This window comes from Thunnus maccoyii, chromosome 2, assembly GCF_910596095.1.
Source record: "Thunnus maccoyii chromosome 2, fThuMac1.1, whole genome shotgun sequence".
NCBI lineage: Eukaryota > Metazoa > Chordata > Actinopteri > Scombriformes > Scombridae > Thunnus > Thunnus maccoyii.
In genome coordinates this window covers 33,806,605-33,820,943 of record NC_056534.1, presented here as the reverse complement: position 1 = coordinate 33,820,943, position 14,339 = coordinate 33,806,605, and the positions used below count along the sequence as shown (strand labels likewise).

Below are 14,339 nucleotides of genomic sequence, written 5' to 3'. Positions count from 1 at the left end.
ACTTACCCAAACCATAATTTTTACTTGTTCCTGTTCTCTATCATATGGATGGTATCTCTCTCCTTAATTACATATCCCTTATTTATTACACACACCGCTTCATTAGGTACACCTGTGCAATCTAGTGCAATCTAATGCAATCCAATACAACAGCTCTGCCATAAATTCTACACCTACGAAGCTTATACATTTTCAGTTTTTGTTAACATTGAAAGGTGATAATTCTACTTTTTGTTAATAATTGAGGTCATAGTGGGTGGTGGTGTACTGGAGTTTATTATATTGAAAAGTGTTCCTAATGTTTTGCCTCCCTCGTGTATGTTAATGGAATGGACAAAATCTTAGGAACACCATTCAATATAATGCACCCCAGTACACCACCAGCACCCACTACAACCTCAATAATAAAGTAGAATTATCACCTTTTTGACAATGTGAACAAAAGCTGAAAATGTATAAGCTTCGTAAATGTAGAATTTATGGTAGAGCTGTTTTATTGGATGCATTAGACTGCACAGGGCAGACAATATAAAAGCACCTTTGAGCTTAACACTCATTGGTCACAAATTTGATGGAGCAGGTCTTTGAGCACTCCCCTCTCAAAGAACCAGGATTGATTGTTCTTCTTTCATTTAAGTATTCAATGTTTAGAACAGTAGCTGTAAATAACTAGAAATTTTTTTTTGAGCCAGCCAAGACACAACTATTGTACTAAGCCAACAGCACGAGCCATTGTATCGAAATCCTGAAGCCATATCATTAGAATCACAGCACACTCAACTAAATGTCTTTAGATTTAAAATAAAAATGGATGGATATTATGGAGGTTTCCCAAAACATCCATTAAAATGAATCTTCAAACTGCTTGTTTGAAATCATTGCTGGAAGAGAACATGGTATAACTGAGAACCTGGAAGTTTATTCACATTACATCACCACCCTTCCCCGATGTCTGTTCTCAACATTGATGCATGTTTTGAACAATTTCTTCCAACGTAGTGTTTCCAAATTCCATACAACAAAGAAACTATTAAATAATGGAAAATATATTTATAACTTTGAACTATGATGTCAGAAATATTAGCTTTTTTGCCACACTTAGTCTATTGTATGAAGACAATTTTTAATCAAAAATTAAAATTGTTTCCACAGATGTATCCTCAGGAACCAATGCATCATACTTACCAGCTGCAGCCATGAAGACTTATCCCATGTCAGACACAGGATTTACTTCACACCAGCCAGAGTCAAAGGTCAGACAAATGTTTTTTTCTCAGGAATATTGGAGTTTGCCCAGGGCAATAAAACTTTTGTGACAGGTTAGAAAGAATACCAGTGATAGGAAAGAGCAGCTGTCATCTTAGAACATGATGTTGGATATACCATGATTATATCTTGTTTCATGGAAATCTTCAAAGTAATCTTTTTTAAGTCTGATTAATGTTTTACTCATATCAGTGACTCTGGCTCGGAGGCCACTGGCGAGTTTTCATTGGTATTCTGTGGTGCACAGTAAGAGCTTCTGACTGATATGATGGTGGTATTATATCTTATCTCTAATTACATTTACACTGAATTTCTTCTATATACTGAATTAATTTCATGTATCTTGAAAGATTTTATAGTTCAGCAGCAGGAAAGAGTGTATGAAGTGCATAATGAATGGCCCACAAATGGGTTTTTAGTAAAGAATGGCCCCAGATCCCCTTGTTGACAGCTGCTAGGGCCCATCAGCAGGCTTTGTCTGGGATGGACAACTCTTTTCCACTGAACTGGACAGCATGGCAAAATGTGTCATTAAATGTTGGCTAGAAACTATGTGTTGAGATTTTTCACTTTCACTTAATGATTATCCATCCTCTGGATTCAATTTAAGCCGTAAAATCCATATAACAAAATAGTTACTGTATGAAACCTGCAGTGCCAAACTTTTACATATACTACAAATGAATGTCCTTTACATTCAAGCCCTTGTCAAATAAATTCACAGGTTTGACATTCCCGTGCTGGTCGGGTGAATGCATACTGCGCATGCTCTATGGGCAGAGCATATGCACTAGAAACTTCAGTTGGCCGAACAGCTAACTTCCGGGTAGTTCTCTGCTCGCTTCGATAGGGATGAAGTAATTTAATTGTGCAACTCTTCTGGATTTTCCAAATGTTATCGGACTGAATGGATCAAATTCTGGTAGTGAAATGGGTCATTTCACTCAAAACAATTTATCTACCGTTTTACAGCAGCAGCAGTAGCGACGGAGTAGGCCATGTGTCGACAGTGTTTTTTTAATTACTGTCACTGCCAGAAGTGGGAGGAAAAAGTCCCGCACTTCATCTTTAAATAAGATGTTGTATAGCAGTGTGCATTTGTGAAGTTATTCACACTTTTGGGTCTACGTATGTGTTCTATGCTGCTTTATCATACTTTTTATTGCTTACTGCATTAACTGATTAATTAGGTAATTTGTATTTTGTCTGTATTTTGAAACAGAAAAAGTTTCATTTTAACCATAACCAATAATCACTGTAACTCAATATAACTCTTGTGGGGACTGATGTGATTTGAATGACATGGCTGGTATAGACTAGTCGGGTGAAAAGAAATAGATATAACTTAGCAGTACACCAACAACAAACTAGCAGGTCATTACAAATATCAAGCATCCAGAATGTTCACATTTTTTATCCTTATTGTATGAACAGCTTATTTAAGTATTGCTCCATGTCTAGAGAACAAGCGTGTCAGACATGCTTTTCACGCGCATGTCACACACAACAGATAGGCTCTCATTGTAATCTATGCAGCTGTCTGCACTGGCTCTGTGCATGCCCACGTCTCAGCCGTGTCTCATGTGCATAACCTTGACCTGAAGCGTTCATTTACACCTCAAGTCTATTTTCCTCTGTTTTACGCACATCACTACAGTTGTATTTGTATTGGGCTCTGCGCGTGGGTGACCTCGGCTCAACACTGCACCTGAATGCCTCCAGTTTAGGCACACAGACGGAGCACTCACTACCCGGGCTTTTGATCCAATTAATTAAGAGTATTCCTCAGAGAATATCCGTCACTACTTGCTGCCCTACAGTCAGTGTGCCTGTCCAAAAGTGTTGGCTCTTGACTAGGGTTGAAAAACAGCAGCTGTTGTTAGTCGTCCATCGCAAAGGCAAGTCTCCTGAAAAGCAATGTAAATGATGATTGAGTTCAAATTAGCCCTTTGCAAACCTGAGAAAAGCTTAAGCTGGTGGCCAGCATGCAGCTTTCAACAGTCAGCAGGCATTAACACGCACACAATGCGGAGCACATACCTGAACAAACAGAGCTGGCCCTGTCCAATTTGGTGCCCTTGGCAAGATTTTAGCCGGTGGCCCTTGCATCGCAGCCAGTTCTACCACCAATGTTCATACACTCACACAGAAACTGCATAGGTTTATGTCTTTGAGATGTTCTTTATTTTAGAAACACCCCCCCCCCCCACAAAATAAAAACAATATTAAAGAACCTGATACTGCATTGCTGGAAGGTGCTGAGGTGGAGAAGGTGTCCCAGGATTTGCAGGGGTGGGATTAAAATATTTTAAAAGTGCATCTGAAGAGAGGAGTACATGTGGCCATTTGGGTGTTATATAGTAGTAATAAAAAAGCTGCTGATGGTGAAACCTAGCCAATAATAGCTCCTAAGCCCCATTATAGCCAATGACATTCTAAGCACCGACAGCAAGAGTAGACCGGAGGCAATTGTAAGATCTCACATTGCACCAATCAGAAACGGGACAGAACCATGAAACTCATAATACACATGGTTTGTAATGATCCCTCTCTGCCTGCCAAAGGACAAACTTATGTCTCTAACTATATCTAAATGTTGATGAAGGGAAGCCCTGTTTGTTTGGACTGTTTGATTGTTTTAACTATCTCTATATTCTTGGGGGTTTATTGTCGTCCTTGGTATTTACATGAAGGTATTATGTTGCCCCCATATGCTGTTAGAATCTCCCTGCATGTTGCAGCAGATGTAACATTTGACTTTTAGTGTTTCAATCAATATTATGACTCTAACATTGCTTGTAAAAACATTTGATGACCCTTAACAAGTAGAACACAGATACAAGTTACCTTCATAAAAATTGTATCCAAATAGTTCAAGAGGTTTTAGAGTAATGACATCAAAACCAATTGTTACAATGGCCCCCAGTCTCCCCTACAACTAGCATTCATACACAAAACATGTATTCAATGAGTACTTCTCCCACGTGTGCCTGCTGTTTGCTATACATATAAGACTAATCGATAATGAAATTGCAAGGCTTACAACTGTTGGAGGGGATGGAAAAAGAAAAGCATTTTAATTGACTATTAGAAGCAGGAATACCGTCGGCTAACTAGACTAAGATGTCAGTAAAAATGTGTGTCTGGTTTCTTGAGGCAGACAGTGGATGGTTTGTGCAGCAGCACCACACTTAAAAGAAAAAGTGTATTTCTCAAAATTATGTTGTAGGTTATTCCCCAAACACCTGAATAGTCTCGCCAACTTTCCCTAATAAATGTAAGGTGGGAGTAACTGATGTTAACTCTGGGGCTTTGGTCTTTTGACATGATATATTTGAATTAGGCTACTGATGTCAATCGTAACACGTTTCACAGTCAGAAGGCTCTTTTATACAGAGATCCCCTATTATAGCTGTAAAGAAGATCCGTCATTTAGCTGCCTTTGCTTTTTTACACTGGACCATTCAAAGCCAGTATAATGCCGTCCTTGTGTGCGCTTTTACATGGCATGCTGGCGTTTTGGATCCAGAGGCGAGACGTGTAACACATCAGCGTCAGCTCCCTGTCCCATCGTGCCAGCTGTCCCTTTTATACAGAATAAAGGTGCAGTGTTCCCACCTTGAACAGGCTGTTTAAGAGGGGCTAGTGTTACTCACTAAACTAAACTCGCCCATCCCCCACAATCAGGTAAGTCTAACTAAAGATCGGTGGGGTTGGGGGAGGGGATGCTGGCTATAGGCTATAGGCTATGCTATGTAGTTATGTTGTGGGCTTTTTTTGTAATATTTCAAAAATAATAGTATCAGTAAAAAAATAGTAAAAGTTTAACATTTTGAATTTTTTTTCTTCCCTCATTTGGGGTGCCTCTATGGATGGACGGCGCCCCGAGCATTCGCCTATGCTGCCTATGCCATGGGCCAGGTCTATGTACACAGTGTATACATTATGTGGTTTAGCTGAATATTTCCCTGCAGTTTGTTTTTCAAACCTTAAATTTAAGATTAAGAAAACCTTAAATTTAAGGTTACATTTAATATTTAATGTCCAAAAAAGATACATTGAATAACATGTATCTAGCTACTTGTACCAACTCCTAAATGAAGCTACAGTATATCATTCTTACACTATTCAAACGTAAGATGCCATTTTTCAGTGTTACACTACTATATTAAATAAAAAATTTTCAGAATCAATTTATAAACATATTTCCCTATATTTAATTTTTCCCTGACATATTTGTTATCTGTGGACATTATGGGGTTTTAATATTACAACATTAATAACATCAATTTAAAACAAAGTTTTGAGAGTTAAAAAAAAAATTCAGCTGAGAACTGAAATAAAGCAATTAAGTTGGACTACTTTCACTTAACTCTTACAGAAGTTACAACAGTTTTTGTTGGACATCTGCAGAATCGTGATTCTTGTCACTTACAGTTTATATGTTTATTTATGTTAGTCATTTTTCAATGGATTATTTAAACTTAAGGTACAAAGTGTACTTTTTACATAATCATGCAATGCTGTACATTTTGTAAAGAAACCTAAAGAGAGAAAGTAAATAAATAATACAAACATTTATATGGATAAAATAAGAAAAGCAAAAAGAAAAGATTAAAGTGCAGTGGTAAAGTAAAAAACTGGTTTGTCTAGGGAAAAGTATAAACTATAAACTAGATCGTGGAACAAAAGAATTACAAGAAATTGTATGAATTGTAAGAATTCCTTTATGGAGGTCGGCTGTTCTGGTTTCTGAGCCCATGATGTTTAAATTACATCCGTTACACTGTAAAACCGCTTCTTCCATTCAACATCAAATTTGCGTAACTCTGCTTTTTTATATCAGCCATTTGTTCTTTCCGTCATTGCCAGGGGAGCCTATTTAACCGGAGCCTGGGAGTCAGTGATGTGAAAGTCATATGCTTCATTGGGTGGCTATTGACAAAGAGTTTTATTGTATCAGTGGGAAAATATTTATAGGCTGTGTTACATGAGCTAATGTTAGTTGCTATAAACACACACCTGTCTAAGCAGAACAGGTGGGGTTTTACTGTTTTTAAAGTCCTGCGTTGAACAGAGAGCACACACACAAACACATGCAACGATCATTTGCAAACTAAATATGAAGTTGAAGTATTAAGGTTTTTTCTGTGTGTTACATGTGAAAATTGAAAGGCAAACAAATTTAACATTTGTAGAAAAATCATAAGAAAAAGAACATTTTTGGTAGTAAAATTGAGATGAAATTTAAGTTAAATTTAGTATTTGACTAAAATAAAGAAAAAAGAAACAATTACTCTAACTTGTACTTAGATGTGCATGTACACACATACAAGCATATTCACATGCATGCTTGCACATACACAGTAGTCCTTAGTTTTCCAGTGTCCAGCAGCCCACCTTGAAGTAACACAGTAGCTTCATGTGAAAACAGAACTCAAACAGAGATAAACACGGGATTACAGCTAACTGCTGTTAGGGGCACAGACCTTAAGACCCCCTGCCTAGGGGTGTAATGTTTCAGACTGGTGAGAGACTAGTAAAATGATCCGAGGGATTGGCATGCGAGCGCTCTGTGTAGGAACGTGGGGAGAAACTGTGAAACCAGACTGACCATCTCCCCGGATTCTCCAACATGGATCCTGCTTTGTACAAATAAACAGCCATGTCCTTTGGAGAGATTCCAGCTAGTATCAGTCAGCATGTCAGCTGTCAGTGAAAACAGGAAAGTGCTGTGTGAAATAGTTGTTATCCCTCATACCATTTGGCGCTAGTTCGGTCGGCCAAAGTGAGTGTGAAGTTTCCAGCTACAGAACATATGGCTGAACACACTGTGGAAGGTAAAGCCATTACCTCTGCTGAATGTGGTCTGTAGTGTAGGGAGAAAATAGTCTCAGCAGAAATTTTATGGAAAAATATATTTAAAGGAAAATTGCTTCATTTTTTCATAATTGTTTTCTTTTGGCTAAATTTAAAGTGACAATTGAAAAGTAACATTTAGGGGTGTAATAACGCCTACATTGTAGAGAAACTAATATACTCAACAAGGGTTTAATTACACAAGGTATATTTTTGACAAACATTTGGAGCTGACCAGACAAATTGTCTTTGGTGTGACTATAGTTGTATTTTTTCATTATTAAACTCTGGTAACAGTAAATGTTTTACTTTGTATGGATGATTCAAAACCTTAAAGTGTGACGTTTTTTAGCTAAAGTGTTGTTTTAAAGGAAAATTCTTCTGAAACTGAATATAGTCATTAATGCAAAGTCAAACATTTCCAGCTATCCTTTTTTTTCATTGTTGTTACTTTCATTCAAACTTTCATTTGCAAATTCTACTACTTTAAGGAGGTACTCATACTACATATGGTGCCTTCTTTGGGAGTGGTCACTGACATGGCGTATCATCATCTTTACTGTTGGTTTGTGGTCACAGCTACTGTTCGGAGCTCGAGCCAACCTTGACAGTGATATCAATACTGTGGTCAAACTGTCTGGTATTTCAGACACAGACGACATTTTATAAGTCAAACACCAATGAATGAAGAGAGCAACAACCAAGACTCTTGTTCTCTCTAATATTCCAAGGACATAAACAGCCTATTTCTGGATCTGTTTATTGAGCCCAACCTGCATTGACCTTTATGTATTCTGGTGGCAGCAGTGGCCGTGGCATGGAGCTGTTAATAGAATTATCACTCTTGTATCTGAAGCTGTTAATGTCAGCTTGCCGGCCAAAAAGCATTAAAGCAAGACTATGTAACTTCTGCTGAGCAGCAGCAACAGCGGCCTCTGCTGTCACAAGTGATAATTATAGGACGCTGGTGTATTTAATTCTGTTGATATCTGAGCAGTGAGGCTACAGTACTGCACAAAAGGGAAAACTATTTGAAGGGGAACAGACTTCAATACTTATGCCGTGTCTAGACTGCAAGCATAGAGTGAGCAGCACGTTTAGCAGAGCAGCAGTGAGTGCTCCGTCTGTGGGTGTACACACTGAATGCCTCCTGTGTAGACACACAGACAGAGCACTCACTGCTGCTGCTGCTGCTCTGCTAAACGTGCTGCTCACGCTACACTTGTGGTCTACACTAGCAGCACGGGGTTACTGTTGTGACATCTCTCGCTGTGCTTTTGGCTGATCTTATTTCCGTGATCGCCAACATCTGAGCCCACAGCAACTGTGTGCTAAAATGTATTTGCTAACCGCTAGCATTATACTGACTGACTTATGTTACAATCCACATCATCTTCACACACCGTGGAAAATACAGTCTGGTGGCTGTTAGTATGTATCTTAGTTCTGTTGACAACGATATAGTTACATATTGGTGAGATAACAAGTGATTGTAATTCACCAAAGGGCTCATCAGGCGAATCAGCTGTTGCTTATTAGCTGATGACTCATCCGCACGTACTTAGAACTGAAGCAACTACTATTTCTCGCGATCATACCCAAGTACGATCCCCCAATCCAAGTTACATAGTGCAACAACAGGCGTTTGGTGCACAGAGTGAGAGTGATAGAGGCGCCATTCTCCCTATTACAAGTCAATGTACCATCAAAATGATTTTAAAGCTGTTACTTTAATGTTGCTTTAAGTAGTTGCATAGAAATCCAGTAATCCACCTTTGGGAGATACTCTTTTGGTTGGGTTGTATGAACTGTAGTATAGTCTTTCCACAATTTGTAATACGTACTTCCTCAAATAGTGGCCGGGGCCTTTATTTACTTCAACTGCAGAGGGTACCAGGCCTTTATTGGAAGCAGGCTTATATTAAAGAGAGGCCTTTATTTATAATTCCCTCCATTTGATAAGTATATTTGCTCATATTTTAGTATGAAGCCTCCTTGTTTTCTGATCTGCTTCCGTTTGCTCTGTTATATTTGTGTCACTGCACTACAGGTAATCCACTTACTACAACATGTGGAACAATAAATCTAGCACTTGAGTTCTGTCCCCCTCCCCTCTCTGTGACTGTCGGTTAGAGGGCTACGCATGAGCTCATAGAACTGGGGTTACATCCAGTTAATTACTATTTACGCTTAACTGGTATGCACATTATATAACAGGCACCGAGAGATTATCCACCCTTGTTTTTGGGGCCGGCCTTTATTTGTTCGTGTCGACCTCACCCCTGGCCATTATCTGAGACCCAGCTTTTAACTGACTACCATCTTTTAATAGAAAATAGAGTATGAGAAAGTATAGGAAATAGAGTATGCGCAAACATTATTTTTACTTCTTACTTACTTACTAACTTACTACATAATCAATAAAAAGTACAGCTCACAAATGTTGAATATCCAAACAATAGAACTGTTGTGTCACAGGTAAAAAATACCCATTTAAAAGTTTATGTAAGAGTGGAATTCAGCTGTTTACTGAGCTTATTAATGACATTTTTTGTTTCGAGTCATCAATCAGGATTTTGTCATTCATACATAAATGGTACTTTATGTATGTTTTGAATACTGATACACTTGCTTCTGATTATGTGAAGACATGCATAGTAAAGATACTTTGAGATTGTAAAAGTTTCTTACTACTCACTATACATACTATCCTTCACAGCTATTAGACCCAGTGTGAAGTGTATGTTAGTGTTGGGTTTTCCCTGAACAAATTCCCTGTAAAAACAGAGACCCTGGCTGCTGGTGCGGGGAGGAATTAGGACCCTAGTCTGTCCCACACATGGAACTGTCTGTCAGGTCTGCCAGCCAGAAAGGCAGGAAGAGGAGGAGGGGTGTTGGAAAAATTGCAGTTGCAGCACAATGGTTGCAGAAATAAGACTCCGTGATATAACAAGCTGAATTTACAACTGCTTTCCGCAATGATGTTGAAGGAACATGAGATGTCAAAAGATATGTCCTCCAGCTAGTTTGATGATGAATATATGGACAGAACAGCTCAATCAGCGGTACTTGCCTTTGTGTTTTTAAAGCAGTGCTCTATAGTTGGTAAATCATTAATGGGAACACATGGGGACAGTGAAATGACCACTAAAAGGGGATATGTAGCTCATCAGAAAAGTGGAGAAAGTGCATATTACTCTTTATCACGGACCCCTGTTTCCTTTTACACCCAAGTCTCCACTGCTGCGGAGCCTGGTCTTTGGTTTATCTTTATTGAGCTTCTTAAGATCTCAGTTCTATTAATTGCCAGCCCCTGCTTTGGACAGCGACAGGGGTTAAGAAACTTGTAACAACCACTTATTGGAAAATGAGTCATAAAGAATTATACAGTGTACTGCTGAGTGTGCCGTGAGCAGTCTTTTTCAAAATGACAAAACAGGAAAGACAAAAGAGCGCTGAGAAATGCAGGTCAATATACTTGGCAGTCTAGAGGGATTTGTGTCAAATGTCTGAAATGTCTGGGGGCAGTCAGCTGACAAGTCTGTAATCCAAACAAGAAAACTTTCATTATCGCTGCCACACTTCTGCCAAAGAACTATTAATAGAGCCAGTGAGGTGGGCTGTATCAAGAAGGGGAAATTACATGACATCCTGTGTGATAGTGTTAGATTGATGTTAGACAGACTAGTTTCCTGCAGTAACCTTGACCCTGGTATGCCAGACAGACTGTTGAAAGGAACACTCATTTTGGTGCTTTTTGCTATCAAGTCCACAGTGAGATGAGAAGATCACTATCAAACCTGTGTGTAAAGAGCATCTTAGAGGTTCTGTCTTGATTGTGGTGTTGGCAGGTTTGCACATAGACACTAACTCTGACCAAAACCTGGTGACTGGCTCACTATATATTGTTCATGGTGTTCAAGGAATTATGCACAATGAAGTTATGTTGATTCTGGTTTGGCATAAGTGTGTGTCTGAATGCTGGTAAAATATATCAATGTTGAATCAAATGCTTTTTGTTTTCAGATCTTTTAAAAGATTTTTGCCACTGTTCTGTGTGATGTTTGAAACACTATTCATAGATGTTTAAATATTGTATTTTTTAAAATTATTATTTTCAGCCCTTTCCACCCCGAAAAGCCACTGCAGGGCGAGTCGTTCACATCTGCAACCTCCCTGAAGGCAGCTGCACAGAGAACGATGTCATCAACCTGGGACTGCCCTTTGGCAAAGTCACCAACTACATCCTCATGCGTTCTACCCACCAGGTATAATAAAATTATTATCAATCAATATTTTCATTTTCAAATTAACTTGGTCGGTTGCACATCGTTATAAAATGCATACACATTAAATGTTTGTTATAATGAGTGCATTAGTTCAAGAGGATTAACATCGATCTTTGAAATAAGCACCATATAGCATGCAAGGTCAAAGTCATCTACTTTATTTTGGCATTTTTGTGCATGTGTAATTAAAGTAGAGCTGCTTGTCAAACTTTTAACCAATAGCAGCATGTTTAATTGCATACTACCTTGATTTGATCGCAAAATGACCTAAAAGTCTTTTTGTGTTTGCACAGATTTCAGTCCTGATGATCTCCAAAAAAGACATTGATCTTATGATCTTTTTTCTCTTGAAACAAATGTGTCAAAATGCAAATCAACAAATTATCTATGTGCATTTTTATGTTAATCAACAGCTTTTCTCTCCTACAGCTGTTATGTGATATCATGTACATTGTCATGACTTACTGGCTGTTTAACAACCGGTGCATGACAGCTCACTCAGGCTCTAAGGTTTCAGTTATCAGAACTGAACTGCAACATTAATATCACCCCTATCAAATTGAAAGCATTCATACTAAAATCATGGTATTAGTTACAAGGACTAAAGCAACTGTCCTGGTGATTTATTAGGTAATGAAATGTGATATCTTGTGATTACCTTGTAATCACCTTGTAATTACCTTGTGATTTTCAAAGCTCCACTTTCATCCAGTCCAGATGAAAATACGTTTTTGGAGATGTCCTGACAGAAAGACCATATAACTGTCAGAGAGGTATTATTATTTAATTTTCGTTTCTCCCATCAGGCATTTCTGGAGATGGCATACGTCGAAGCAGCTCAGGCTATGGTTCAATACTACCAACTGACTCCAGCTATGATTAACAATCAGAAACTTCTTATTCGAATGTCTAAGAGGTACAAGGAACTGCAACTAAAGGTGAGACTGAAAGACAAAGTAAGCAGTGGGTTATAGACTGTTAGCCAATTACTAAACTTAAATTTCTTCTCTGTATAGAAACCAGGTAAAGATGTTCAATCAATCATCCAGGATATAAACTCTCAGCGGGAAAGGGATGAAATACAAGAACTTGAGCAGTAAGGCAACTTTTCATTTGTCTGCAAAATGGAAATTCAGTGATGAAAATGTGAAAGATTTTTACTTAAATGTAACCAGTTTTCTGATCTCAAAAATTACAACACAGAGTTCAGCTTCAGAAGATTCCTTCATGTAATCTTCCTTTCATCTTCCTCCAGCTACATGCCAGAGAGAGCTCGCTCCCGCAGCCCCATCAGCCGCTCCCTGAGTCCTCGTTCACACAGCCCTAGTTTTACATCATGCAGCTCAGCACACAGCCCCCAGGGGGCTCAATGCAGGGGTCCAGAGAGAGGCAACAATGGCCTCGGGCCCCGCCGGGGCTCTTGGGACTGGTCGTCACACTTGAGAAGGGGTGAGGATGAAAGGGAGAGGGATGACCCATGGCGGAATGGGAGCGGCGTGGATGACGATCGGCCCAACGGAAGGGTGGCTGACCGTCGGAAGGCATACCAAAAACCCTTGGATTACATCAGCTCGAGATCTTCAGATGAGAGGGGGGGAAGTGGCGGAGGAGGAGATGAAGGGATGAGGGGCAACAGAGACTGGTACCCACGAGGCAGCCCTCAAGGCATGTCCTTCAACTCTTACAGGAACATGGAGGATGACTTCTACATGAAGGAACAAATGTACAAGTCAGACAAACCGCCCAAACCTTCATACCAAAGACATGATACCAAGTCAAAGAGGAGGGACGGTGGTGACTACCACAGTAGGTTGAGGCATTCAGAGTATGAGATGGCTGATGAGCCACTTCGCAGAACACCAGAAGACAAGAAGCAGAGTTCACCAGGCAGGGCAAGGAGCAAAAAGGCAAGCAGGAGGCACACCAACATTGAGAGACATGAGAGAGACACTGCTACTGAAACTACTGTGAGTAACATAAATTCTGTAAATGTACATTGCTGCGATGTACCTGTGCCACATCCTTCTTGCTGCTAAGTCATTTCCTTTTTTAGGATCGCCAGTCTAAAGAAAAATCTGTTTCACCTCAGAGAAGCAATAAGCCAAAAGATACTACTGAATGTAGTAAAGATAGACATGCTGTAAGTAACACATTTTGATGTTCATTCAGAGCTGCGTTTTGGAACCAGGTTAACTACAAACATGTTTAGTTATGTATTAACAGCTCTTTTCTTGATCCATTTCCTTAGGAGAAGGAGTGGGAAAGTGGTGATGACACTGATGAAGAGTGCTGGTATCCTAAGAACATGGAGGAACTGGTCACTGTCGATGAAGTGGGAGGAGAAGACGACTCCATCATTGAGCCAGACCTTCCCGAGCTGGAAGAGTATACCTCCTCCCCCAAAGAGTCTGCAGAAAAAGAAGCAGTGGAAGAGCCGACACCTACCTCCTCACTGGAGGTGAAAGAGGCATCTAAAGAGAAGTCTAACCAAGAAAAGTCATGTGGGGATGCTGGAGACCAGCCAGAAACGTCTGTAACCGAGAAAGCAGGGAATGTTGTAACTGCAACTAGGCCTGAAGAAGAGAAACTCACTCCAGTGATTTCTGAACCACCAGTTACTAATCTTAATGACTTCCCCAGTGAGGAGTTCAAGGCTGCACTGGAGGAGACATGTTTAGAGGACAAAGACAAAGTAACAAATAGTGGGCCATTAGAAGCACCAGTGGAAAATCACAGAGTATCAGAGGAGAGCAAGACCCAGGAAGTAGGACAAGCCATGGAAACAATCACTAATGAGACGCAAGACAAAGATGGCATTCTTAAAAAAGGTACTTTTCATAAGAGAGATTACTGCAGAAGAAACTCATAAAATCCAGTGTTCAGTTGCATGAAGCATCTTAACTTCAAATCTTCCTTTAAACTATA

At 39.5% G+C, this 14,339-nt stretch overlaps 1 protein-coding gene across 1 annotated transcript in view; it reads left to right on the top strand.

The window, feature by feature from the left end:
- rbm20 (RNA binding motif protein 20) overlaps positions 1-14,339 on the top strand; it is a 55,906-nt gene that overhangs the window by 36,361 nt on the left and 5,206 nt on the right. Inside the window, exons 5-11 of the mRNA XM_042428910.1 lie at positions 1,153-1,253; positions 11,247-11,393; positions 12,221-12,352; positions 12,431-12,510; positions 12,670-13,381; positions 13,468-13,554; positions 13,663-14,242. Of these exons, the coding sequence (XP_042284844.1) occupies positions 1,153-1,253; positions 11,247-11,393; positions 12,221-12,352; positions 12,431-12,510; positions 12,670-13,381; positions 13,468-13,554; positions 13,663-14,242 (1,839 nt within the window). The remainder of the gene's footprint in view (positions 1-1,152; positions 1,254-11,246; positions 11,394-12,220; positions 12,353-12,430; positions 12,511-12,669; positions 13,382-13,467; positions 13,555-13,662; positions 14,243-14,339) is intronic.